General features: G+C 35.2%; 2 protein-coding genes across 7 annotated transcripts in view; one reads left to right on the top strand and one right to left on the bottom strand.

The window, feature by feature from the left end:
• MMS22L (MMS22 like, DNA repair protein) overlaps positions 1 to 13,932 on the top strand; it is a 126,968-nt gene extending 113,036 nt beyond the window's left edge. The window contains exons 23-25 of the mRNA XM_059399252.1: positions 9,329 to 9,425; positions 10,840 to 11,007; positions 12,201 to 13,932. Coding sequence (XP_059255235.1) covers positions 9,329 to 9,425; positions 10,840 to 11,007; positions 12,201 to 12,282 — 347 coding nt within the window. The 3' untranslated portion in view covers positions 12,283 to 13,932. The remainder of the gene's footprint in view (positions 1 to 9,328; positions 9,426 to 10,839; positions 11,008 to 12,200) is intronic.
• A 1,377-nt stretch (positions 13,933 to 15,309) lies between these two features.
• Positions 15,310 to 27,214, bottom strand: part of KLHL32 (kelch like family member 32) — a 252,577-nt gene continuing 240,672 nt past the window's right edge. For all 6 annotated transcript variants that reach the window (XM_059401086.1, XM_059401087.1, XM_059401089.1 and 3 more), the window contains one exon: positions 15,310 to 19,200. In XM_059401086.1, coding sequence (XP_059257069.1) covers positions 19,039 to 19,200 — 162 coding nt within the window. In that variant the 3' untranslated portion in view covers positions 15,310 to 19,038. The remainder of the gene's footprint in view (positions 19,201 to 27,214) is intronic.

Genomic DNA, 27,214 nt, shown 5'->3' with positions numbered 1-27,214 from the left:
AATCAAACTCCAAGCGATGGCTGAGGTTGAGCATGATAAAATGGTTAAAAACCGATGTGTTTCAGCATAGTTTACTTCTGTTTTGTTTTTTTCCCCCAAGGCAAACAGTTTATTTAAGGGCTCCTTCTCTGATTAGACTTGTTAACCTTTTAAAGAATATTTGTTTAATCTGACTGCCGTATTAAATCAACTTCTCACATATCATGTGGTGAGGGGTCAGCGTAAGTTCTTCTGTTCAGGTTTCTGCCAGAAAATCTAAGCTGATTTCACAGGCAAACCTGTAAGGATCCTTTGATCCTCATCCTTTTGTTTTCAGTCTCATCAGCCTTACTGCTAGGGATCACTTTAAAATATCATTTATTTCATCCCCACTGTGAGGAGCGTGCTTTAATAAGCTTATTGAGAATATGCAGAATAGTAGCCATAGTTCTATCCTGAAGGAGTTTTTAATGTAAATAGGAGGCTGTGTGTGTAAGTGTGTGCGTGTTATCATTATAATGTGATTGTTCAGGGCAGGGCTCCTCAAATGTTTCTACCTAAGTACATCTAACTGCTGTGATAAGTGAGTTCAATGTGTATCCTGAAGAATCTGAGGGCAGCGCCCAAAGTGGTAGCTAAAAGCTCAAATAGGTCTTGGAAATTTTCTGTTTTAGCTCAAAATTTATGCATATTTTGTTTAACTCTATATTTATTTTAATAATTAAAATGTTCTGTTTTTTTCCCTGCTCCCAAGTTTGATTTTCCAAAAAAATGTTGTGTGTTAATATAGAATGCCCTTACCTGATAGTAGCATTTCTGTATTCAGAAATACCCAGATGGACCCCCGTTTCTTCTTTAGAAATTTTGTCCTCATCGAAAATTTACGCATACTTTCAGTGAAGGCCTGTTGTGGTGTACAAGACAAAAATTTGTTGAGACAGAGCAGACAGTATGAAATCTTAGCTAGCCTCTTGTTTTGGTGATAGTGATATTTATCAGGAAGGAAGCCAGGGTGCAGAGGGTGAATTTGGCTGCGCACATCTAGCTGGTGAGTGCATCACACGTTCCAGATGGGTAGGATGCCGAATTGCCTATCTCTGCATTGCTGTCTTCATTAGCTGAGGAGGCAATATTAAACACAGATTTGTGTGTGTGGCTGAGATTTTTCTTCTCCTTGTAGCTCTCCTTGTATTCTTGCTCTCCTTGTAGTCTCAATGTTTAAAGTAATTCTTGCTTTCCTTGTAGTCTCTATGTTTAAAGGAATAATTTGTAAAATCACAGAGAGTTAGTGTTGCTAAATGACTCCACAAGGCCACTCCTAGGTATATGCCCAAGAGCATTTTAAATATACCATCCACTCAAAAACCTGTACTCAAGAACTTAAAAGAATTCCACTTCTGGCATGATAACGTCAGGAGCTCTGCTGACCTACTCCCCAGCAAAACTGGTAGAAATTACTTAAAAGAAATAATTTAAATTCTCTGAAAATAGTCCTAAGGGTATATAGCAAATGGAGAAACATTTATTTAAGAAAATGTGCTAAAACTTGGTAAAGCAGCAGGAGTCTATGGTATTTGAACCAAGACTACCTCCTTCTTACTTCTCCCAGCTCAGTAAGACAGAAACTCTAACTTCAGACTGGTAGATCCAAGAACCTAGGGCTTTCTGTCTGCCCAGCTCCCAGTAGGAGGGCTATCATCCTGTGAGAGGTAGGATGTCAATATTTCTCATCCCACCCCCATGCTACCTGATGCTGAGGTTGTATTCCAGGCAAGTGTGGCTGAGAAGTGGGGGCTCCATTCTTTCCCTCAGCCCCCACTAGTGGGATGCATATAGTACACGGAGTATAACACACTGAGAATACCGGGGTACCATTCATCCTTGACACAGCTTAAAGGTATGAACTCACCGCCAAGTGAAGCAAGTTAAGGATGCCTGGGGCTCCTGCCTGTCCTTCCACAAGTACTCAGTGCTTGTATGGGTATGTCCTTCATTGGGCACCACTGGCCCTCTCCCCAGCACCAGAGCCATGCCTCTGAGATTTTGCCTGATGAAGGCAGAGGGAGGAGAAGCAGACCATAGAGCAGAAAACTCCTGAATCTCTCCCAAAGGAACCGACTTCATTTGCAAACCAGTGTGAAAAAGTTCAAGCCTAAGGGTGCAGTCAAATACAGTGGAGTTTGTGGTGATAGACAGTAGGTAGGAGAATAAAATAGAGTCATTGGATATATAGGCTACTCTATAGACAGTCTAGTTTGGTGAGAGAATGGTGAAAGACACAGCTGAAAAGAGCCCTTGGATCGGAACAAATCTCAAGTACTGCCCACAGAAATTGTCCTTTTAGAAAAGCCTGAACTTGATTAGATAGTCTGTAATGCAGTTTATACCCCTGGACATTATAAAAAACAATAGTGTAATCAGCTTTGATTAGTAGAGAGTCACAGCCGGGTGTGATCGGAAAACAGGACAAAGGGAACCCTGTCAAAATCACTGCCTTAGAAAGGACACTCTGGGTGTACCCAAGGTTGTACCAGCGCAGGGCAATGTTAGAGACTTCATGGGGAGTTGGATGGAATAGCCTTCATTAAAAAATGCCCAACTTTCAACAACAAAAAATTACAAGACATGCAGAGAAACGGAAGTATGATCCATATAATGGGAAAAAAGCAGGCAACAGAAACTGTCAGAGCAATCAGATCCTAGATTTAATAGGCAAAAACTTCAAAGTAGCCATTATAGTACGTTAAGAGAACTCAAGGAAAGCATGATTAACAGAATAAAGGAAGGTCTAATGATATTGTCACATCAAATAAAGAATATCAGTAAAGAGACAGAAATTATGAAAAAGAACCAAATGGAAGTTAAAAAGTACATGAGCTAAACCGAAAAGTTCACTAGAGGGGCTCATGGATGGATTTGAATTAGCAAACTTGAAAATAGATGACTAGAGATTATGCAGTCTCAAAAAAAAAAAAAAAAAAGAATGAAGAAAAATGTAGAGCTTTAGAGAAATGTGGGATACAGTTAAGTGCACCATAATATATATAATGCCAGAAGAGGACAGGAAAGAGCAGAAAAAATATTTGAAGAAATAATGGCTGAAAACTTCCTAAATTTATTAACGAACAATAGCCTATACATTCAGGAAGCTCAGCTAATTCCAAATAGGATAAACCCAAAAAGTTCCCCAGTGAGATGCATCATGGTAAAAATGCTGAAGGCCAAGGCAAGGAGAAAATCTTTAAGACATCAAGAGAAAGATGACTCATCGCTTACCACAGAACCCCAGACAGGTCAGCAAAAAACTTCTCAGCAGAATTAAGTTGTGGGGTACTACTTAATTCTACAGCAGTGGCGTAATACTTAGTGATCAAAGAAAAAGCTGTCAACCACAAATCCTCTATTCTGCAAAACTGCTACCTTTCAGAAGTGAAGATAAAATAAAACCATTGCAGAAAAACAAAAGACATTGCCAGATAATCACTGGGAGAATTTGTTGTTAGTGGACCAGCCTTATAAAAAAGGGAAATTCTTAAGAGCTGAAGTCAAGTGAGCCCACACAAGACAAACAAAGAAAACCAGTAAGGCAATTATGTAATTGTAAAAGACAGCTTAAATATATATTTCTTTATGTTTATTCTCTTGATGGCTTTAAAAAGCAGCTGTATAAAATGATATATAAAAAAATATGTATATCATGTATGATTGGGCCTATAACATAGATATGCAATATATTTATCAATATCAGTACAAAGGAGGTGGTGGGAGCAGAGCTGTATTAGGCTAAGGAAATGACTTCAGATATTAACTCAGCTAGATAGGAACAATTGTGAGAGAACCAGAAATGATCATGAAAGCATGTCATGAAAGCAAAAATACAGACTTGCTTTCCTTACTTCTCTTTTTCTTTAGCTTCTCTGAAAGACATAAAATTATATAAAATAAAAATAACTAAGTATTGTTGGGTTTGTAACATTTGCAAAGGTAATATGTATAAAAACAATAGCATGGGAAAGGTTATATAAGAATAATGTTTCTGTATTTCACTGGAATTAAATTCATGTAAATCTGAAACTCTGATAAGATGTACACAGTAAGCCTAGAGCAACTCCTAAGAAAATAACTCAAAACCAATGAAAAATCATTTAAGAAGATAAAATGCTGTGTTTTAAAATATGCACATAATGTAAAACAAAAGCAGTAAAGGAGATGAGAGGAAAAAAAGCAAGACATTTAGAAAACAAAAGGCAAAATGACTGATGTAAATCCATCTAATATCAACAGAAACAATAGTTTTGAAAGGACTGAACAAACTAATCAAAAGTAGAGATCACTGGAATGGATCAAAATAAAAAGATCGAACTATGTTCTCTATGCAGGAAACACTTTAGATTCAAAGATTAAAATAGTAAAAGGAAAGAAAAAATACATCCTGCAAGCTATAGCCATAGAAAGCTGGAGTAGCTATACTAATATCAGACAAAATAGACCGTAGACCAAAAAATCGTTAATTAGAAATAGAGATGTTTTATAATGATAAAGGGGTTGCTATGTTTAATGACTCTCAAATTGCATCTGACAAGAGAGTACCAAAATATAAGAAGAAAAAAAACAAGAGAAATGAAGGGAGAAAAAGACAGTTCAGTGGTATTAGTTGAGAGGTTTGGGGTTTCCACTTCAACATGTAAAGAGCTTGAAAGTCGTCACTCCTCCCCTCACAACAAGAAAACAAATCTGAACAGACTGACCCTTATCAGGGTCATGAGTTCAAGCCCCACACTGGGCTCCACACTGTGTGTGGAGTCTCCTTAAAAAAAACAAAACCTTTGGAGAAAGCAGACAAAAAGCAGATGATTAGGAAAATAGAGCAGGTGCAATGAACAGAAAAGTGACATGTATGGTAGTTGTTAATCTAGCAATATCAATAATCACTTTAAATGTGAATGCTTTACATAAGCCAGTTAAATGACTGAGACTGACAGTGGATAAAAAACAAAGCCCAACTGTATGTTACCCACAAGAAACCTACTTCGAATATGAAGACACAGATAAAAGAAAAGGGATAAGAAAAATGGTAGCACAGTTCAAAACAAAGCTGTAGAGGCTAATATTAATTTCAAACAGAACAGACTTCAGAACAAGTAGAATTATCAAGAATAAAGAGGAACATTACACAATGACAGACTGGGAATAGAGAAATGATTCAGTCTGATGAAGGTTATCTACGAAAATCCTATAGCTAGCGTCATACTTAATGGTGAAGGCTTAAATGCTTTTCCCCTAAGATTAGCAACAGGACAAGGATGTCCACTCTTGCCACTTCTATCCAACATTGTACTAGAAGTCCTACTCAGGACAGGAAAATTAATTAAAAGATATCTAGATTGAAAAGGAAGTAAAACTATCCCTATCTGTAGATGATCCAATCCTGTATATACAAAATCCTAAGCACTCCAATAAAAGGTATTAGAACTAATAAATGCAGCAAGTTTACAGGATACAAAAACAAGACATTGCATTTCTATATACTCTTTTTTTTGCATTTCTATATACTTTTAATGAAAATCTGAAAACAGAATTAAGAAAATGATTCTATAATAGCATTTTTTTTAAAACTCAAGTAGGAATACATTTTTAAAAAGAGATACATTTTAAAATACATTTTAAAAAGAGAAATATAACCTTAAGATCTGAGAACTACCAAACTTTATTGAAAGAAATTAGAGAATATCTAAATAAATGGGAAAACATTCCATTTCATGGATCAGAAGTAATATTGTTAAGGTAGTGCCACTCCCCAAACTGATCTACAAATACAGTGTAACTCCAGAAGAGCCAAACCAATCTTGAAAAAGCACAGGAGTGCCCTGGGTCACCCATTTGGTTTGAGCATCTGACTCTTGGTTTTGGCTCAGGTCATGATCTCAGGATCAGGAGATCAAATCCTATATTGGGCTCTGTGCTCAGCAAGGAATGTTTGAGATTCTTCCCCTCTCCCTCTCCCCCTACCCCAGCTTATGCTCTCTCTCTCAAATAAATAAGTCTTTTAAAAAAATAATAATAAAGAAGAACAAAGTTGGAAGATACACTTTCCAATTTCAAAACTTCTATAAAGTACAAAGCAAAGCAACTATAATCAAGACAGTAGGTGGTACTGGCAGAAAGATATAGGTCAATGGATTAGAATTGAGAGTCCAGAAATAAACCCATATGTCTGGTCAACGGACTTTTTTTGACAAGGGTGCCAAGATGAGTCAGTGGTGAGAAAATAGTACTTCAAGAAATTATACCAGCTCAAATAGATATCCACATGCAAGGGAATGAAGTTATACCTTTACTTCACACCATATGCAAAAATTAACTCAAAGTACATCATAGATCTAAATGTTTGAGATAAAACTATAAAGCTCATAGAAAAAAATCATAGTAGTAAATCTTCATGACCATGGATTTGTCAGTGACTTCTTCAATACACCAACAAAAGCATAAGGCAAGAGAGAGAGATAAATTGTACTAATCCAAATTAAAAACTTTTGTGCTTTAAAGGACAATCAAGATAGTAAAAAATAACCCACAGAATGGAAGACTATATTTGTAAATCATTTATATGATAAGCAAGTTGTACCTGCAATATATAAACTATTATAATTCAGTAAATTAAAAAAAAAATTTAAAAATAGGCAAAGAATTTGAATAGTCATCTCTCCAAAGAATGAAACAGATGTCTTATAAGCACCTGAAAAGGTGCTCAACATCCTTAGTTATCAGGGAAATGCAAATGCAAATCAAAACCACATGAAATACGAGATACCACTTTATACTCACTAGGTTGGCTATTATGGAAAAGTCAGATAATAATAATAATAACGTTTGTCAAAAACATGGAGAAATCAGAATCCTCAGTTACTGTTATTGGAAATGGAAAATAGTATAGACACTTGGGAAAATAATCTGGTCATTCCTCAGATAGTTAAACATAGAGTTACTTGTGATCTAGCAGTGTTCCTCCTAGATACATACCCAACATTAATGAAAACATAAGTACACACAGAAATTTGTGTTTATAGCAGTATTATTCATAATAGCCAAAAGGTAGACTGTCCATCAGCTGACAGATTTTTTTAAATGTGATATATCCATACAATGGAATATTATTTGGCCATAAAAAGGAATTAAGGATTGCTACATGCTACACAACATTAATGAACTTTGAAAACATTATTCTAGGTGAAAGAAGCCAGTTACTAAAGACCACATTATACAATGCCATTTATATAAAAAGTCCAGAATATGAAATCTGTAGAGATGAAAAGTAGATTTGGGGTTTCTTTTAGGGTATATAAGAAAATAAGGAGTGATAGCTAAAGACTATCAGGTTTCTTTTCAAAGTAAAAAAAATACTCCAAAATTGGCTTTAGTGATGGTTCCACAATTCTGGGACTATACTAAAATCACAGAACTGTACATGTTAAATGGGTGAATTGTACAGAATGTGAATTATATGACAATAAAGCTGTTAATGTAAAGAAAAACTAAAAAAAAAACTCCCATTTTTTTAAAAAGCTCAGTTCAATTAAATAAAGGTGGCAAATAGTTGTCTTTAAAAAACACATGTAACACTGACCCATAACAGCTTGATTCAGAATCGCTTCCAAATGGGAACAACCCAGATGTCCATCCCCCAGCGAATGGACAAAGAACTTGGGATATATCTATACACTGGAATATTATTTGGCCTTCAAAAGAAATAAAGTACTGATATCTTCTACCACATGGATAAACCTTTAAAACAGTATGCTAAGTAAAAAGAAGACAGTCACAGAAGACCGTGTGGAGGTGTACCTGGGTGGCTTGGTTGATAATCTGTCTCTTGGTTTTGGCTCAGGTCATGATGTCAGGGCATGAGATCGAGCTCCATGTCAGGCATCACGATGCTCAATGGCCAGTCTGCTTGACATTCTCTTTCTCTCTCTCTCCCTCTGCACCTCCCCCCGCTAACACACATCCTCTCTCAAATAAAATCTTAAAAACAAAACAAAACAAAAAACACATGGTGTATGATTCTGTTTATAAGACATTTCCGGAAGCATCAAATCCATAGAGACAAAACATAGATTAGTGGTTGCCAAAGGCTGGGGAGGAAGAAATTAGAGAATGACTGTTAGTAAATTAAGGTTTTTGGGGAGGTGATGAAATTACTCTGAAATTAGGCAGTGATTAAGCCTTCTCAGTTCTGTGAATTTTCTAAAAAATCAATGTATACTTTAAAAGATTGGTTTTTATGATATGTGAATTATACCTCAATAAAACTGTTGTAAAATAAAAACCCAATGCTTACTCTTAATTCTCTATGAAGGCCATTTCTTGATATTCTAGTACTTCTCCCACAAAAGAGCTTCTGGAGTTTTTCAAGGAAATTTCTTTTAAAAAGAACCAATTATACTGATTTCAGAACTGTAACTTAATATGAGGCGTTATTTGTTCAATAAAGACAAGTGTGCTCCATCTTCTTTATCCACCATCCTCAGGCCATTGAGAATATTACTAAGTACATATTAATTAATTGAACTTCATATGTATCCTGTTTTATTCTCCTGCTATAATGGATTAGAGTTTCTGAATTATTTTTTATGCATAAACAAAGCACTTTCTCCCCAGCTACTTGTATTTAGTGTGCCAAAAACATTACAAAAATTTAGTAGCATTTAGAACATACTGAATTTTTTCTTCTTGACATTTTTTCCATTTTTATGGAGACATGCACAATTTTAAATGACTTGATTAAATATTTAAAAATACAAAATTTTTTTTGTAACTTTGCTGTCTTTTTTGAAAGGAAGATAGCATCACAAATAGTTGATGTGTGTGTGTGTGTGAGATCTTTGACTAATTTTGAACGAAGGTGAATTGTTGATGGTTTCTAATTTGTTAGAGAGGGAGGAATATACCTATGAGTTTTAAAAAAGTCAATCTGCTTCTCTGTAACTCAGCTGAATGATTACAGTCTGTCTTTTGTCAATATGTTACTACTTGCAGGATTAGGATGATAAAACGTTTTTGAATGTGGGTTCTTTCTAGGAGACCTGTCTTCATATGTATTTTTTCAGTTATCAGCTTGTAAAAAATAGACTCAAGATTTTTATATTTTCTTAGAATGGGAGTTAAGGAGATAGGGAGATACACAAGTACAAAACAAAAACTCATAACTATTTCATTTTGAAAAATAACAAAAAGGCTGTATAAACTTTAAGAAAACAACATATTTTTCTAAATTAAGAGTGTTCATAAAAATGAGGATCCAGATGGTCAATTCAGACACAGTGTGTAATGCTGTAATTTTTCCTCCTAGTTAAAAGGCTGGCCACAGAGAACCTGCAATACATGGTAAAAGCCTGCCAAGTGGGGTCAGAGGGAGAACCCGCCGCCCAGCTGACTTCTGTGTTTAGGTAACTGGAAAATATGCCAACTGCCAAGGGGATGACTGCCAGCCATTTGACAGCCAACATGTTTTTCAAATAACTAATTATCCAAAACATAATGTGCTACTACTTGTTATAGTATTTCAATTATTATATTTTTTGGCCATAGTTTTGTTACATTGTGTTGTTTTATTTAAAAAGACAAAAGTGCCAGAGAGGAAGATGAGCAAACTGACTTGAACTCACCTGAGAATGGTGATAAAGATTCCTGCATGTATTGAAGAGACAAAATGGGGGGATGTGGGTCACGATGACAGGTGCACAGGCCCTCAGAGCTGCTAAACATGTTACTCAGGATCCCGTGTAGAGGTACATGTCACTGGTTTACCTGCTTTAGAAACTGTAGACCCAGAAGGCGTCCTTGTATTTCAGCTCTGAAGCATACACTGTATAGGATAGATGTGATGTTGGTTCCCAAGAACAATATTGCAACTGGAGGAGTGTTTCCTGTGTTTTGTGTTTTGTTGCCGTTTCCTGCCTTGCCGCCTCTAGAGTCTTGTGCTTTCTGTTAGAGCAGTATTTTTAAATATGTCTCACAATTTCTTCCAGTTCATTTTTACTATACACATCTCTGCCCTAGCACTACCATGATAAATAACACGGATCCATTTTCTCCTAAGTTGGATCTTTGATTCCTCAGTTTGTTTCTCATCACATCATTGGCACTTGTCCATTGGTTACAACTTATTTAAATTGTGATTACATGAAATAAATAATGGATTTGTAAGAAGCGTAAAACCACCCAGAAAAGAAAAAAAAAGAAAAAACCGTATAAAACCCTAAGAGGGGAGAAAGAATTTTATACCAGTAAAGATTGCATGTTTGTTAATAAATTGTACACAGCAAACATGCAATCATTCTTATTTTGTTGGGGGAGAGAGTGGAAATTATATGGTTAAAACATACAATTCTTATTATTATAAAGGCTTTTTGTGGTTCTAAAGTCGCCTGTTCACTTAAGGAATATAAAAATATATTATTAATAACTTGCTTTTCTCATAAAAATATTGTTTGATTTATATAGAAATATGAAGTACTAAGATAAAGAAACTGGACTCACTTTTTCCATGTTTTTACGGCTCAGATTTTGACCCACAAAGAATAGCAGCAAAGTCTCTGGGACTAGATTTTCCTTCTTCTCTCCCTGCTGGGTTTGCAGCTCTTCCCTTTTCCTACCTGTGCCATCATTCCGGTCACACTGAAATAAGCCATCTCTGTCCTTATTTTTAAGTGTTATAAATTGTCTTCATAGGGCATCTGGATTCTTAAGGTTGTTTTATGTGAAATGATCTTTCTTGCATTCAGGTTACAGTTGTCATATAAATACCAGCCCAAGGAACTTCCCCCAGAAGTAATCCTATGTAACTTGATTTACTTCCAGGCATTTTATCCAGGATCATGGTATGAGATACGATTATCAGATTTACGGCATTTTAGAAACAGTAGCATCATTGGACCAGCAGGTTGTTATCAACTTGCTTTCTACCCTCACTCAGTCTCTGAAGGATTCAGAGCGGAAATGGGGCTTTGGCAGAAATATTGCACAAAGGTATGTTTGGATCATTTGATTACATTTTTTGGGCAGTGGTTATAAAAATCTAGATTCATTTTCTGGAGATCGCTTATTTTCCCATTCCTAAAAATTTGGGGTGTGTTCTCTGAGCTAATGAACGTTTCTGTAGTATGATTGACATTTTCATCACACACTGTTCTTTTCAAAGTGAGCACCTTAGAAAGCTATGTATTTGGCAGAGGATTAGGGGAAGGGAGGGATAAATGAAACAAGGTGAAACCAGAGAGGGAGACAAGCCATAAGAGACTTAATCTCAGGAAACAAACTGAGGGTTGCTGGAGGAGAGGAAGGTCGAATGGACGGGGTGGCTGGGTGATGGACATTGGGGAGGGTATGTGCTATGGTGAGTGCTATGAATTGTTTAAGACTGTCAAATCACAGACCTGAACCCCTGAAACAAATAATACATTATAGGTTAATAATTTTAAAAAATATATATATATTTCAGCAGTGCCTCTATTGCTCAGAACACATTCAGTGCTCCTTATCAGGAAGGGGACTTGAGAGCCTCAGGTGTCTTGTTTTGTATAAAACCCATGGTGGCACATCTACCTTTTGAGGGATGCTTGATATACTGAATCAACTATATCATGCGTATCCAGTGAATAAGAGTGACCCAACTAGGGGCACCTGGGTGGCTCAGTGGGTTAAAGCCTCTGCCTTCAGCTCAGGTCATGGTTCCAGGGTCCTGGGATCAAGCCCAGCATCGGGCTCTCTGCTCGGCAGGGAGCCTGCTTCCTCTTCTCTCTCTGCTGCCTCTCTGCCTACTTGTGATCTCTGTCTGTCAAATAAATAAATTTTAAAAAAAATCTTAAAAAAAAAAAGAGTAACCCAACTAGATAATACAGATTTGGGTCAAAATAGTAATGGGCCTTTTTTTCATATAGGCTTATAACCTAATTTCAAATTGTGCTGAATGGTGTAAAATAATGCAACACCATGGAAATAGACCTGTAGTTCCTGAAGAGGTTGTTTTGGAGGAGGCAGCACTCATGAGAATTCACATGTTCCAAGTTTGTTAAAGAATCAGAGTACTTTAATCATAGAGTATGGGTGTGGGTGCACATGTGTGTAGACAGACATTCAGGTAGACTGAATTTATAAATACTTAAGTGAAAATTATGGAAAAGTTAATAAATATATCTACCTTTTCTTTTTTCCTTAAACAGGGAGGCCTATATCAAACTTCTGTCTCACCTGGGACAGGTGGGACAAGATGAAATGCAGAGACTGGAAAGTGATAATACCTAATATATTTTGTGCTTTGCTTCTCTATTCATTGTAACTATCTAAATCCACTTTGCACTGCAGTTGTATAATGTTCTGTTAGAAATACTTTCTAGGACTTTTTTCCTTACATACCTCTAAGTATAAAATACATAACAAGAAAATAAAAGTTAAATAAGTATATTATAGGATCTTTTCAAAGTTGGCAAAATTGTCTCTCTTGAAGAGTTTTTAGTTAAACTAATTTAAAGTAAGTTTTTCTAACTGGGAGTGTCTCTGTGTGTGTCCATGAAGCAGGTCTGCAGTGGGTGATCCAGGGGACTTGTCACTGTAATGTGACTTTTTGCCTTGTGAGTGATTTGTGTTTGTCTGTTTCTTCCAAGTCATGTTTTAATATGATGTTTGGGTTTTTTGTTGTTGTTGTTTGTTTTCAGATTACCTGGCTATTCTTTGCTGGATTTTATGAAACAGGAGTTCAGGAGATGGGATGTATGTTTATCATCTTTTGTTATACCATGTGTGAGGCAAGTTAGTAAATACCCAACACGCTTAACTCTGTGAGGAATGAGGCGGTGTCTGGCGAAATGAATATACCGATAGTATATAAAATGTTTTAAATTTAAACAAGCAGTGGTTCCAACAGTTGCCAGATTTTTTTTCCCCTCTACTCATCTTTCTTTTTGGAAATTGATGAAAAGACGTATCAGGAGAAGGATAAGAGCTTTTAAGAAAAGTCAAATAATATTCTGAAAAGTCTTGAGATTATAAATTAACAGAAGAGGTCTGAAAAGTCAGCTGATTTATCTCCTTGCTCTTCAGTTAGAGCCTCTTATAATTTCACATCTTACATATTTATAGGGAACCAGTTTAGTTCCTTTAGCAGCTCTTGTCTCTTAACTCTGAGTACTTCATAGATACTTTTACTTTACCAGTTGGGCTCTTGTCCTTGACTCCTTTCTGTGGTGAGCATTATTTGGGAAAAGAACTCCAGTCCTGGTGTTGGGAACCCACGTAGGTCTCAGTCCCAGCTCTGCTTTGTAAACTTCAGCAAGTTACTTAATCTTGCTGAGCCTGAGTTTCTCCTTGGGGAAAAAAGAATAATACTCCTTTTTCTATTTCATAGTGTTTTGGTAAGAATCAGTGGAATAATGTATGTGAAACTATATTGGTGAAGTGTTCTATATGAGGCATACAGACATGATTACTAGTTATTCGTGCACAAACGTAGAGAACACCTCAATATTGTTCTCTCTTTCTTATATTCACCTGTTTTTCAAATTATGTCTTATGTGTTATGTTTGTTAACCTTGAAATAACTGTTTTCTTCTTGAGACTCTGGTCTTTATCATGCTTCTTCTGATTCCTCCCTTTTCTGAGTCAAGAAGTATCTTTCAAAATGAAATATATTACAATCAGTGAACTCTAGTTATTAGTCCTTTCCTAACTTTTATCTATGAATCCTAAAGGAGTATCTCTTGTTCTCATGACATACAGATAGTCTGTCCCTCCCACCCCAGGTCAACTGTCATTATGTCACAACAAACAGAATGAATAAAACCCTCTTTAAGTAAAGTAACTTAATAGACTTCATAGCAGTGAGTTTCTTTCCATTATAATAGTGCCTTATTAAACTTATATCACTTTGCAAGTTTCAGCAAATGAAGTTTAATCTGTTTAAAGTGACACTTTTAAAGGAATTATTTGTGTGTATATATGTGTATATATATATATATATATTATTTTTTTTTCCAAGTGAGATTAATGTCTTTGAGAATCTCACTCCTTAGAATATGAAATGTTTAAGGCTGAGAAAAGCTGCTTCTGAATCATGCATTGGGATGTATATCTACAGATCCTAAGAATAAACAGTTTGTACTTTAAAAATAAGTAACAACCCAAAAAATCCATGATTATCGATACTTATATGTGTATATACATGTGTGTTTATTTATATATAAGTAAAATTTTAAAGATGCTGTCTTTTTAAGTTGAAGAGTTTTGTTTTTACTTAGTTCATTTCCTTGAAAATCTTCACTGACCCATCACTTAATCCCCTAAGTAACCTGTCATCCCTAGGGCTGCTGCTTCCCCCACTGTAATGTAAGCCATTCTCTTTTGCTGAAACCTGAGACTATATTCTCGTTTGTCATGTTCTTTGACCTGACATTGGTATTTTCCTTTATCTTCTCAGCCCTTCCTCAGTGATACTGCTCCTTCCTACATATTGTACTTTGAAAGTACCATCATGTTCTTTCTTGTCCCCAGTGGTAAGATCTGGCCCTTCATTCGCTCTGTCTCAACATTCTTCCAGTTGGGACTTGATAACACGAGCCTAATTTCTCTCAACCCCTCTAGTTGGATCCTCCAGAAACCTCAAGGCAACTTGTCGAGCTGCGCTTGTCGCCTATTTCAAACTAGCTCCTGCCTTTCTTTTCCACCCAGGGAAGACACTATTTTCCCACGTCATTTAGCCCTGAAACTTCAGAAGCAATTTGAATTCTTACTTGTTCCCCACTTCCAGTTGATCACCAGTACAAGCTTTTGCTCTTCTTTTCTTTTTGCCCTCCGTGCATCCGAAATGTTTTTTCTACCGCCTGCTGTTGATCTCTTCCTTATCTATTGATCTTTTCCTTATCTCCTTATCTCTGATCTCCTTTCCTCCAATTTAACCTTATACAGTTCTCACATTAGTGTTTCTAAAATATTACTTTCCTCCTGTTACTTTTCTACTCCAGGACATCCACTTAATTCCCAGTGTCAGTAAGCTGATATATAAGCTCTTCAGTCAGGAGACTTTCTGCCATCTGACTCTACCTTTTCTGTGCAAATTTAACTCAAGCAGGGGACTAGATTGCCTTCGAATATCTGAATGCCATGTTCATTCTACACTCTGAGCCTCATTCAGTTTGCCACCATAAAATACTACGCTTTCTCTAGAAACCTAACCTTAAGTCACTGAAATAGGAAGACCGTTAAAATATATTTTAGATACATGAGTATTCCAGTCAAATAATTTTCATAAAATATACAGATGAAATGTAAAAGAGATGATTGAAGGACAACAGCATGATAGAAGGACTTTATTAGATACTCAGATTTGGTTATGATTTAAATTTTAATTGAACATTTAATTAGGTTTTCATGGGGGAGTAAAAAACATGGAATATGCTTTCTGTACAAAAATCATTCAGTATTGAATTCATTTGCATTAGAACAGTTTCATACTTTAAAACTTTTATATCTTTATTCCTAGCATATTTTTTCCTAAGCATATTTGACTTTTTCTACCTGGATATCTATATAAAAAAAAAAAATAAGTATCTGCAGGTTGTGTGTTCTTTACCCATTATCTTTTTCCATACTTCATCACAAATTTTTAAAACTACTTCCTTCTTAAAGAATTACATGTACTTTAACAGAATCTTTGACAGTTTTCATTTTTACTTACCCTTTGTTAGGATTATCTGTTACATAAAAATTTGATAAACTTCTGCAATTGGGAAAGACCTGTAGGAAACCTATCTTCCCTAAATTCCTATGTTTATGTAAACCTTATATTTTCAAAAACTGATCTCCTGCCTGATCCTTCTAGGGTTAAAAATACTCTCTTGTCAGTCAAGTGTATAGTATGCCAATATAAATGCCATGCTTATTTGCTTAAAACAGTTGGTTTGGGAAGCTAGCAAAGTTAGGATATTTTTCACATATTTAATAAGATAAAAGATTTGTATTTTGATTCTCTGATAATCTATATTGCTAAGGTTACCAAAATAAGTACCTCATGATTAGAACTGAATAATCTGCTTGTTAAAGTTCGTGGTGTGCTAACAGTTATCCAACTTACTGCATCTGTGAATTGTACTTTCTGGACGTTCTTATTGTTTATTCATGTTTATAAGTTAATTATGTCTATAATAATGGTATATACCTTTTTAATGTATATAATTTACACTGTATCCATGATTATTCCGCTTTTTTATGATAGATTGACTATTTGAAAACCAAAATAAAAATGAACCATGTTGTCTTGAGAAATAATTTCTATCTTATTCCTATTTTATATTCTGTGGTAAAACAATAGAGAGTTTTTCAGATATTGCAATAGCTGGAAAGGATACAGTATACATGTGGTTAAACCATGTGGAAAATATGAAGAAAAAAAGCAGGAAAAATATCCTAATCGCACCCTAGAAGGTATTTTGTTATGAAGGTTCTAAGGAATTTCATTGTACTTTACAAACACATTATTTTAGAGATTAATGTCTTTGCTGGCTTCTCCTCCTACACAAAGGAACATTCTGCTAATATTTATCTGGTACCTGTGTCTTCTCTTGTAAAGTCAAGTCTTGAAGTAGCTGTTTAAGGAGGTGGAAGTTTCATGATCTCCCAATGGAAATTTAATTTAATTCTACTACAAATACAATATAGTCTATAATTTTGGAGAATAAAAATGGAAGATGAATTATGAAGGATAGTTCACTTATTTGAATAGTTTCAATGGAATTTGCTTTATATGACCAAGCATAGTTTTCTAGAATTTTTATTAGCTCTTAATAATTTGAGGAGAATGATCTAATCATAAGTGTTCAGCATTTTATTTTTCCTCAGAGAAGAATGTTGCACTTTGGATTCTATTCTCTGGCTACAGCATAAAAGATGTTTTCAAAAACGATGCAAAACTTTAAAATTCTCTGCATTCAATTCTGTAATATTAGTGAATAACACATTAAATTTCACCAAGAAGGGGTTTGATAATAATATGCCAATTTGTTTTAAATGAATAGTTAGAAGTCTAAACAGAAAATATCAGGAGTAATCTCAGGCTACCTTTCCATTATCAGTCAGGCAAGCTTATTTTTAGACCATTTCCCTTTTATTCATTGGATATAGGATCTGGGATTTTAAATGTAATGGTTTTTATAAGGTAAAAACAGCTGGAAGTAAATTCATTTGTCAAGTAGAAATTTTAGTAAATCTGAAATACTTCTTGCTCTGGTTCTTGTTGAAAGCTACTTCAAATACTGGAGTCATTTTCCTGACTTGGTAAGGCATTTAAAATATTTAGTTTACATGATTTATACCCTTTAAAGACACTCTTTGATATCAATGAACAGTATCAATTTGTACTTTTCAGAACTATAAAAATACTCAAGATTTTTTGGCTAAATCTCTGGAAGGTTTTTTCACTTTTTTTGCTCCTTACCTCTCTCTAGTCTCTCCTCCTGTTCTTTAATCTGAATAACCAGATTACTTATTATTTGGAAATTAAAAATTTTAGGTATATAACAATATATAAAGTTAGTGAATTTTGTATTTAGGATTAAAAAGTGTTTGTTTTTATTCACTTCTGATTACTAAAAGTGCTTCCATCAATAAAAGGACAGTTTTCTATAAGATAAAGATTGCTGAATAATTAAACTATGCCAAAGGAAAAAGCGTAAAGTTTCCCTTTTATAAAGGTGACTTAGATCCTAAAAAGAAAAGAGAAAAATTCATTTTATACTTCTTGAATTTTTTTATGTTCAAAAGTGATTGAGTTTTATGTGTATATTTTTGCTATAGCCAAAGCAAATCCAAAAACCTCACCCTAAATAAGAATTCTTATGCATTATTAAAAATTTGTAGTAATAAAATATGTATTGGTGGTGGAAAAGAATCCCACAAGTCCTCAAGATTGACATAACCTTTAACAAAGTGGAAAAACTTTTATTAGAATTACCAAGTCTAGGTTCAGATTTATGTCAGAGCACTTTATGGTGCCAAAATTAGTATAACAAATTTTTTTTGAGCCTAAAATGTCATTTTTCACTAAATGAGTTTAAATGAGAAGTTTAAATTATTATTTGAAGCAAGAAATTTGTACAGACTTGGGAATCTTTGGCTTTGGTAAATTCCCCTTTTCCTAATTAGCATATCTTTCACATGCTTTTCGAATCATTTATTCCATAATATGTGTTTCAAGTTCTATTTAGTAATTATTTAATTTCAAAAATAACCTCCCCTTTCAGTTACAAGGTTCTAAACACTGTAAAATACCTTGTAATTTGAGTAACTTTCTTTTCTTCAGCGAAGTACTTAGCATTTCCCTAATCTTCACAAAATTCTTCTGAATTCATATGGAAATCAATAATTATCTTCCTTAAAAAGTGGAAAAACAAGTAGAGAAAGGTAAGCACATTGCCCAAGGTCACAGATTAACCAAGCCAAAAAATATGGGTATTCCAATTGCTGTTCTGATATACTTCTATTATTCGTATAACCTTGAATAAAATATGGCATTTAAAATTTTATAATGTCATAATGCTGAGTCTATACCGAGTGGGGCTGCATAATGTTAAATTTTTAAAAGAAAAATTACAAACCCAGGTTTACGTAGGAAGGGAAACAACTACTGAATATTTTTTTTAAAGACCACTGAGGACAGTACTTGTGAAATAAATTCCTTACTAACATTGTCCTGTTTTCCTAGACAGCATTGATTTAGAAAAAGTATACACAAAGGCTCTAAAGACCCATGGAACAATTATGGACCATTAAGTTGGTACTAAGCTATACCACAGTAAAAGTCATATATATTGTATATTGACCCACAAAGAGAAGGGTGACAGGAGTTTTCAGTAATGTGTTTTAGAAAACTGTTCATTTTTTGCTAATGTTTATCAGAATATAAGACATATAAAACAAAACAAGGAAGCATTGAGCACTGAGTCTTTTCATACCCAGTATCCAAAAATGAAACTTTTCTTCTGCTCATGATAGTTATTAACAAAGCATTGCCTTTCAGATGGTCCCAATTCTGTGATGAGGCACTTGAAGAGTCTGAAGGTTAGGGCATGTGAAATACGGAGCTGGAAGAAAGCATGCAGCTATTCCATTGGAAGCAAAAGGGAGTGTAGGCCCATAGAATACTTCTTCTTTGCCTTCTCTACTTACATCCACTACCTACAAAAGAAGAGAAGCCTGTACGTCAAAGATGATTGTTCAATATAATTTGAACGTCTATATATAAAAAGCAGCCTACAGTTGAATTCAGTTATGCCACCATGACCATATATACCTTAGGCATTGGGTTTTCTCCCCTCGCGGTATGGTACCAGAAATACATATAAAGATCCAGGTAAGTGCTACTATGTACATTTATATATTTGGGTGTCTACATATGTACATAGATATATGTTTATAATGATTTAATCTTCAGAACAGTGATGAGGTAGGTAGTGTTATCCTGCTTTAATATTAAGGTCTTCTGGCTTTAAACAACACATTACACCAGATGGATCTAACAATGGAATACACATTATCCAAGTGTACATGGAATATTCTCCAGGATAGATCATATATTACACCACAAAACAAATTTCAATAAATTTAAAAAGACAAATCATATCAAGCATCTTTTTCTAACCACAACAGTACCTAGAAATAAGTTACAAGAACTGGAAAACAAAATAAAATGCAAATACAGAGGCTCAACAACATGGTATTAAACCAATGGGTCAATGAAAAAAAAGGTGTGAAAAAAATTCATGGAGAAAAATGTAAATGAAAACATTATGGTAGAAAATCTTTGGGACGCAGCAAAAGCAATTCTAACAGGAAAGTTTATAGCATTCTCAAGCAACAAGAGAAATCTCAACCTAACCTTACAACTAAAGGATCCAAAAAAAGAACAAACAAAGCCCAAAGCTAGTAGAAGAAAGCAAGGAATAAAGATTAGAGTGGGAATAAACTAAAAAAAAAAAAAAAAAAAAAAAAAACCCAACTTTAAAAAGAAAAGAGCAATAAAAGCAAGAGCTGATTACTGAGAAGATATGCAAAACTGATAAACCTTTACCAGACATACAAGAAGAGACCCAAATAAATCTGGCTTGAAGAGAAATATCAAGCAATACCACATATATAAAAGATTGCAAGAAACTACTATGAAAAATTATATGCCAACAAATTGGACAACTTGGGAGAAATGGATAAATTCCTAGGGACATAAAATCTTCTAAAATTAAATCAGGGAGAAAATATGAACTGACTGATTACCCATTCAATTTCATTACTAGTAATCGAAAAAAAAAAGAGGACCAGATGGCTTCATAGGTGAATATAAGCAAGTTAATGCCTGTTCTCAAACTATTCCACAAATATAGAAGAGGAAGGAAAATATCCAGATGTATTCTGTGATGCCAGTATTAGCCTGATACCAGAACCAAAGACATCACAAAAAAAGCGAAGCAAAAAACTACAGGTCAACATATCTGATGAACATAGATACAAAAAAACGCTGAACAAAATTGTAGCAAACTGAATTCACCAGTACATTAAAAAAATCACCATGATCAAGTGATTTATTCTAGAATAAAAAGTGTTAATATTCAAAAGTAAATCAATGTAATACATCACATTAAGAGAAAAGACTAAAAACCATATCACCTTAAGAGATACAGAAAAAGCATTTGACATAATATAATACCCATTCATGATAACTCCACAGATTGGGTTCAGACAGAACATACCACAACATGATAAACCAAATATGAAAAACCCACAACCAATGTCACACTGAAAAGTGAAAAACTAAAAGCTTTCTCCCTAAGACCAGAAACAAGAAGATCCACTCTTGTACTTTTCAACATAACATTGGCAGGAAGTACTAGCTGTGGCAATCAGAAAAGAAAAAGGGAAGGCATCCAAATTAGTAAGAAGATAAAGTATCGCTATTTGCAGATAGATATATTTTCTAATTATAGAAAACCCAAGATTCCACCAAAGGACAGATAAATGAATTCAATAAAGTTGCAGTATACAAAATTAATATGCAGAAATGTGTTACATTTCTATATACTAATAATGCAGTAGAAGAAAGAGAAATTTAAAAATCCCATTAGAGACTAGTCCAAGATGATGGCTTAGGAAGACTACAAACTCACCTCTTTCATAGACACACCCAATATAAACCTATTTTTGGAGCAATTCCTCCTGAAGGAGAAGTGAAAGCTGACTGAACAGTTTCCGCACAAAAAAACACATAACTGTGAGAGAGATGGAGACATATTAATGAAGATAACTCACAGTCCCAACACTGCGAATAACAATGGGGAGGGATAGTACTAAGGAACTATGAGCAGATGCAGCTGCCCTAGGCCACAGAAAGAAAGCCACAAATTAAAAGCAACTAGCTTCTAAAGCATCCAGCCCTACCACCACCACACAGCAGGAGAGCAGCAAGAACTCTGCATGGAGGTACTGGTGAGCACCACTATTTACATTCCCTCCTGTCCATGTTAGTATGGACAGGAATACAGTACAGGCAGCCTAGCTAGCCTACTGCCACAGTGAGCCCCTGGCCTCTAGCCCACTCCAGACCAAGCCATCCAAATAAGACAGCCTCCAGCATGCCACATACCAAGACACCCCTGCTCAGCACTCACAGCTACAGCCATGCTGCCAAAGTGACAAAAGTAGAAAACATTGTGGAACACTCCAGGCACATGTTTGTTTGTTTGTTTTTATTTCCTAATTCTTGCTATGTTTGACACCCCTAGCTCAAGAGAGTTTCAGGACTCACCTGCACAGAGCATCCCAGGAGCTCATAGTCTGTACCATGCCTCAACTGTAGCCACCTGACCAGGGCAAACCTTGAACTGAATACGCTGAGACAACCTAACCCACACCAGCCATGGCTATAATTGCTCTGCCAGAGCATCCCATGAACTAAGCCTTCCAGGATACCCCACCATGCACCCAGTTCAGATACAGCTCTCTTGTCAGGGGACCCACTGTATGGAGCACCCCAGGATGTCCCAGACCATGCTACACCACGGCTCTAGCCACCACCCCTGCACAGGGTGCTCAGGACACCCCAGCCTGCACCCCTCTTTGCCTCCACCTAACCCACTAGGTGTCCTCCATGCAGAGAACCCCAGCACATTCCACTTTGCACCAACTTTGGCTTTAGTGATCCTGCCAGGACACCCTCTGCATGGAGTCGAGGGAGTACCCTAGCCCATGCCCACTATAGTTCTAGCCATCCCATTAAGGAAGCCCAGCATGGAATGCCCCAGAACCACCAAGTTCATGCCAGCTACAACTCCAACCAGCCAGTCTACATAGGTGACCATACACAAGACCATTCCTTCAATGTTAGAAGTAGCTGTTCTGCCTAATTAATAGGAATAAACACAAAGTCAGGCAATGTGAGGAGACAAAGGGATTTGCTCCAAGTAAGACAAAACCTCAAAAATGAATTAGACAAAATGGAGATAACCAATCTACTTGATAACGAATTAAAAGTAATGGTCATAAAGAAGCTCACCAGACTACAGAGGAGAATGGAAGAACTCAGAGAAAATGCCAACAGAAAATATAAAAAAGAATCAGAGTTAGGAATATAATAAATGAAATATATGCTAGAGAGGGAAAGAATCTTAAGCAGACTCCCTGCTGAGAATGGTACCCAGTGGGGGTTGATCTCACAACCCTGAGATCATGCCCTGAGCTGAAATCCAGAGTTGGATGCTCAACTGACTGAGCCATTCAGGCACTCCAACAGTGTCTTTAAAATGACATGTTAGACCAGATGGACATATACAGAACATTCCATCCAAAAACAAGATTAGAGTCTTTTCAAGTGCACATGGACATTCTCCAGAATAGATCATAGGCTAAACCACAATGCAAGACTCAATAATTTTAAGAATGAAGTAATATGAATCTTTTCTGACCACAATGGTATGAAACTAGAAATCAATAACAAGAAAACAAAATGGAAAACACAAATACTTGGAGGTCAAATAAAACACTACTACATGACATGGATCAATTAAGTATTCACAGAGAAAATTTTTAAAGTACTTGGAGACTAAAGTAAATGACAACACAACAGTCAAAAGTCTTAGAACAGCTTTCACTGTGTCCCAAAGAGGGAAATTTTTAGAGACACAGGACTACTTCCAGAAACAAGAAAAATCTCAATCTACTTTATATCTACAGGAACTAGAAAAAGAGCAAACAAAACCCAGTGTTGGAAGGGAGTAATAAAGATCAGAACAGAAATAAATGTAGTAGAAACTAAAATAAATAGGTCAACAAAATCAAGAGCTAGTTCTTTAAGAGATAAAATTGATAGAAAATTAGAGTTTATCAAGAAAAAAGGAGGATAAAAAAAATAAATGAAAAAAAAAAAACCCTGACACCACAGAAATAAAAAGAATTATAAGACTACTGTGAAAAAATTGTATGCCAAAGAAAGAGACCACTTGGAATAAATGGATAAATTCCTAGAAATATAGAATCTTCCAAATCAAATGAGGAAGAAATAGAAAATCTGAACAGACCAATTACTAGTAAGGAAATAGAATTGGTAATGGAGGGGGTGTGGGGAAACTCCCAACAAACAAAAGTCCACGACCTGACAGATTCACAAATGAATTCCACCAAATATTTAAAAAAGAATGAATACCTACTGTCCTCAAACTATTCCAAAGAATAAGAGGAAGGAAAGTTTCCAAACACATTCTATGGGACTAGCATTGCTTTGATATCAAATTCAAAGATACTACAGGGAAGAAAAGGAAATCTACCGACCAGTATCCCTTATGAACAAAAATACAAAAATCATCAACAAAAGATTAGCAAACTGCATTCAACAATACATAAAAGAACCATTCACCATAATCAAGTGGGATTTATTTGGAGGATGTAAGAACAGTTCAAACTTTGTAAATCAATCAACATGATATGATATATCACATTAACAAACGGTAAGTATTGTGATCATCTCAATAGATGCAGAAAAAGCATTTGACAAAATTCATGTTTCTGATAAAAATTCTTAATATTGTAATATAGTGGATTTAGAGGGAACATCTCAATTTGATAAAAGATAACATGAAAACCCACAGCTATGATCTTAGTCAACGAGGATACACAGAGCTTTTCCTCTATGAGCATGAATGAAAGAAGAATGTTCACTCTTGCCTCTTTTATTCAACATAATACGGAAAAGCCTAGCTACAGCAATCAGACAGGAAAGGAAATAAAGTGTCTACCCATTGGTAAGGAAGAAATTAAGTTGTCAATCTTTGCAGATAACATAGTACTATACATAGAAAACCCTAAAGACTCCACCTAAAACTCTGAGCAAAATTCAAAAAATTCAAAGAATCCTCAACTAAAGCTGCAGGATATAAAGTTAATACTTAAAATTATGAGCTGTATATCTCTACACTAATAATGAAGTGGCAGAAAGAGAAATAATTCAAGTTACAATTATACCAAAAGGAATAAAATACCTAGTAGTACCCTTAACCAAGGATTTGAGAGCCCTGTATGCTGAAGACTATGCAACAGTGATGAAAGAGAATAAAGACAACACAAACAAGTGTGTTCATGTAATGGGAAAATTAATATCATTAAAATGTCTACAAGACCCAAAGCAATCTACCAATTAAATGTATTCTCTATCAAAATACCAACAGCATTTTTGAAAGAACTAGACCAAATAATCCTCAAATGTTTAAAAACCCACAAAAGACCCTGAATAGCCAAGGAAACTTGACACTGAAGAACTAAGCAGGTGAAATCACAATGCAAGATTTCAAGAACTACTACAAAGCTCTAGTAATCAAAACAGTATGGTACTTGCACAAAAATAGATACATAGATCATGGAAGAGAATAGAGAGCTCGGATATAAGCCCACACTTATATGGTCAATTAATCTACAATAAAAGATGCAAAATACATGGTTGGAAGAATACAGTCTACTCAATAAATGGTATGGGGACAACTGGACAGCTACCTGCAAAAGAATGAAACAGAACCCCTTCTTACATGACACACAAAAATAAACACCAATTGCATTAAAGACCTACATAGGAGACATGAAACTATAAAATATCTAGAGGAAACATAGGCAGTAATCTCTCTGACTATGGGCTTTGCAACATTTTTCTAGATAGGTCCCCTAAGGCAAGGGAAACAAAACCAAAAGTAAACTACCAGGACTACAAGAAAAAAAAAAAAAAAAAAAGGAAGGAAGGAAGGAAGAAAGAAAGAAAGAAAAAATACACAGCAAAGTAAACCAACAAAACAAAAAGACAACCTACTTGATGAGAGAAGATATTTGTAAATGACATATCTTTTAAGGGACTAATGTCAAAAACGTGTAAAGAATTTGTACATCTCAACACCAAAAGAATCAAACAATCTGATTAAAATAATGGTCAAAGGAACTGAACAGACCCTGAGTGAAATAAGCAGAGAGAGTCAATTATCATATGGTTTTGCTTATTTGTGGAGCATAAGGAATCACATGGAGGACATGGGGAGATGGAGAGTAGAAGGGAGCTGGGGGAAATTGGAGGGGGAGACGAACCATGAGAGACTGTGGACTCTGAGGAACTAACTGAGGGTTTTGGAGGGGAGGGAGGTGAAAGGTTGGGTGAACCTGGTGGTAGGTATTGTGGAGGGCAGGTATCGCATGGAGCACTGGGTGTGGTGCATAAACAAATGAATTCTGGAGCACTGAAAATCATTTAAAAAAAAAAAAAGACCTACAGATGACAAGCCCATGTAAAGATGCTCAACACCACCAATCATCAGAGAAACACAAATCAAAACCACAATGAGAAATTGTCCTCTGCCCATTCACACCAATTAGAATGGCTAGTATCAAAAAGACAAGAACTTTTGGAGAAAAGGGAACTCTCATGCACTGCTGCTGGGAATATAAACTTGTGCAGTCACTGTGGCAAACAGTAGAGAGGTTCCTCAAAAAAATTTTTAAAAATACCATAAGATCCAGTAATTCCAATACTAGGTATTTACTGAAAGAATACAAAAACACTAATTTAAAAATATGTACCCATATGTTTTTTGCAGCATTATTTACAATAGTCAAGATATGGAAGCAACACAGTGTCCTGTTGGTAGACAATGAATGAAGAGATGGTAGTATACACAATGAAGTATTACTCAGCCATAAAAAGAAAGATATTCCCATTTGGAACAATATGAATGAACCAAGGAAGTTGATGCTAATTGAAATGTCAGAGAAACACATAAATATCACTTATAAGTGGAATCTAAGAAATAATCAGGAGACCCATAAATACGGAGAACAAATGGATGGGTATCAGAGGGGAGAGGGTGAGACATGAGCAAAATGGGTAAAGTGGATTGAGAGATATAGGCTTCCAGTTACAGAATAAATAAATCACAGGGAATACATCATAGGATATATAGTCAATGGTATTAAAATAGCAATGTCGGGTGACAGATGATAGCTACATGCATGGTGACCAAAGCATAATTTATAAGCTTGTTGAATCACTATCTTATCTTGTACATCTGAAACTAATTCAACTGTGATTCAACAATACTTTAATTAAAAAAACTTGTAATTGCACCAAAAAGAATAAAATAACCTAGGAATAAATTTATGAAGGTGAAAGGCCTATACTGTGTACTCATATATGAAACACTGATGAAAGAAATTGAAGATAAATGGATAGATATACCATATTCGTGGTTCAGAAGAACACTTAAAATGTCTATCCTATCCAAAGTAACCTACAGTTCAAAGCAATCCAACAATGTAGACACATTCATCAATGGAAAAGAATTGGAAATTTTAGGAATAAACCCATACTTATCTGGTCAATTTACCTACAACAATGGGGACAAGATACATGGAGAAGAAAACAGTCTATATAATAAATGGTGCTGGGAAAACTGGACAACTACATACAAAAGAATGAAACTAGATCACTTTTTTAAAATGTTTTTATTTAAATTCACCTCTAGGATTCTGATGGATTCCTGTCTCACGTTGAGGTCTTTTATCCGTTTTATTTTTGTGTACGGTGTAAGAGAATGGTCGAGTTTCATTTTTCTACATATAGCTGTCCAGTTTTCCCAGCACCATTTATTGAAGAGACTGTCTTTTTTCCACTGTATATTTC

The sequence above is a fragment of the Mustela nigripes genome, chromosome 5 (genome assembly GCF_022355385.1).
Source record: "Mustela nigripes isolate SB6536 chromosome 5, MUSNIG.SB6536, whole genome shotgun sequence".
Taxonomy (NCBI): domain Eukaryota; kingdom Metazoa; phylum Chordata; class Mammalia; order Carnivora; family Mustelidae; genus Mustela; species Mustela nigripes.
The sequence above is the reverse complement of the archived record's forward strand: the minus strand, read 5'-3'. Positions and strand labels throughout refer to the sequence as shown.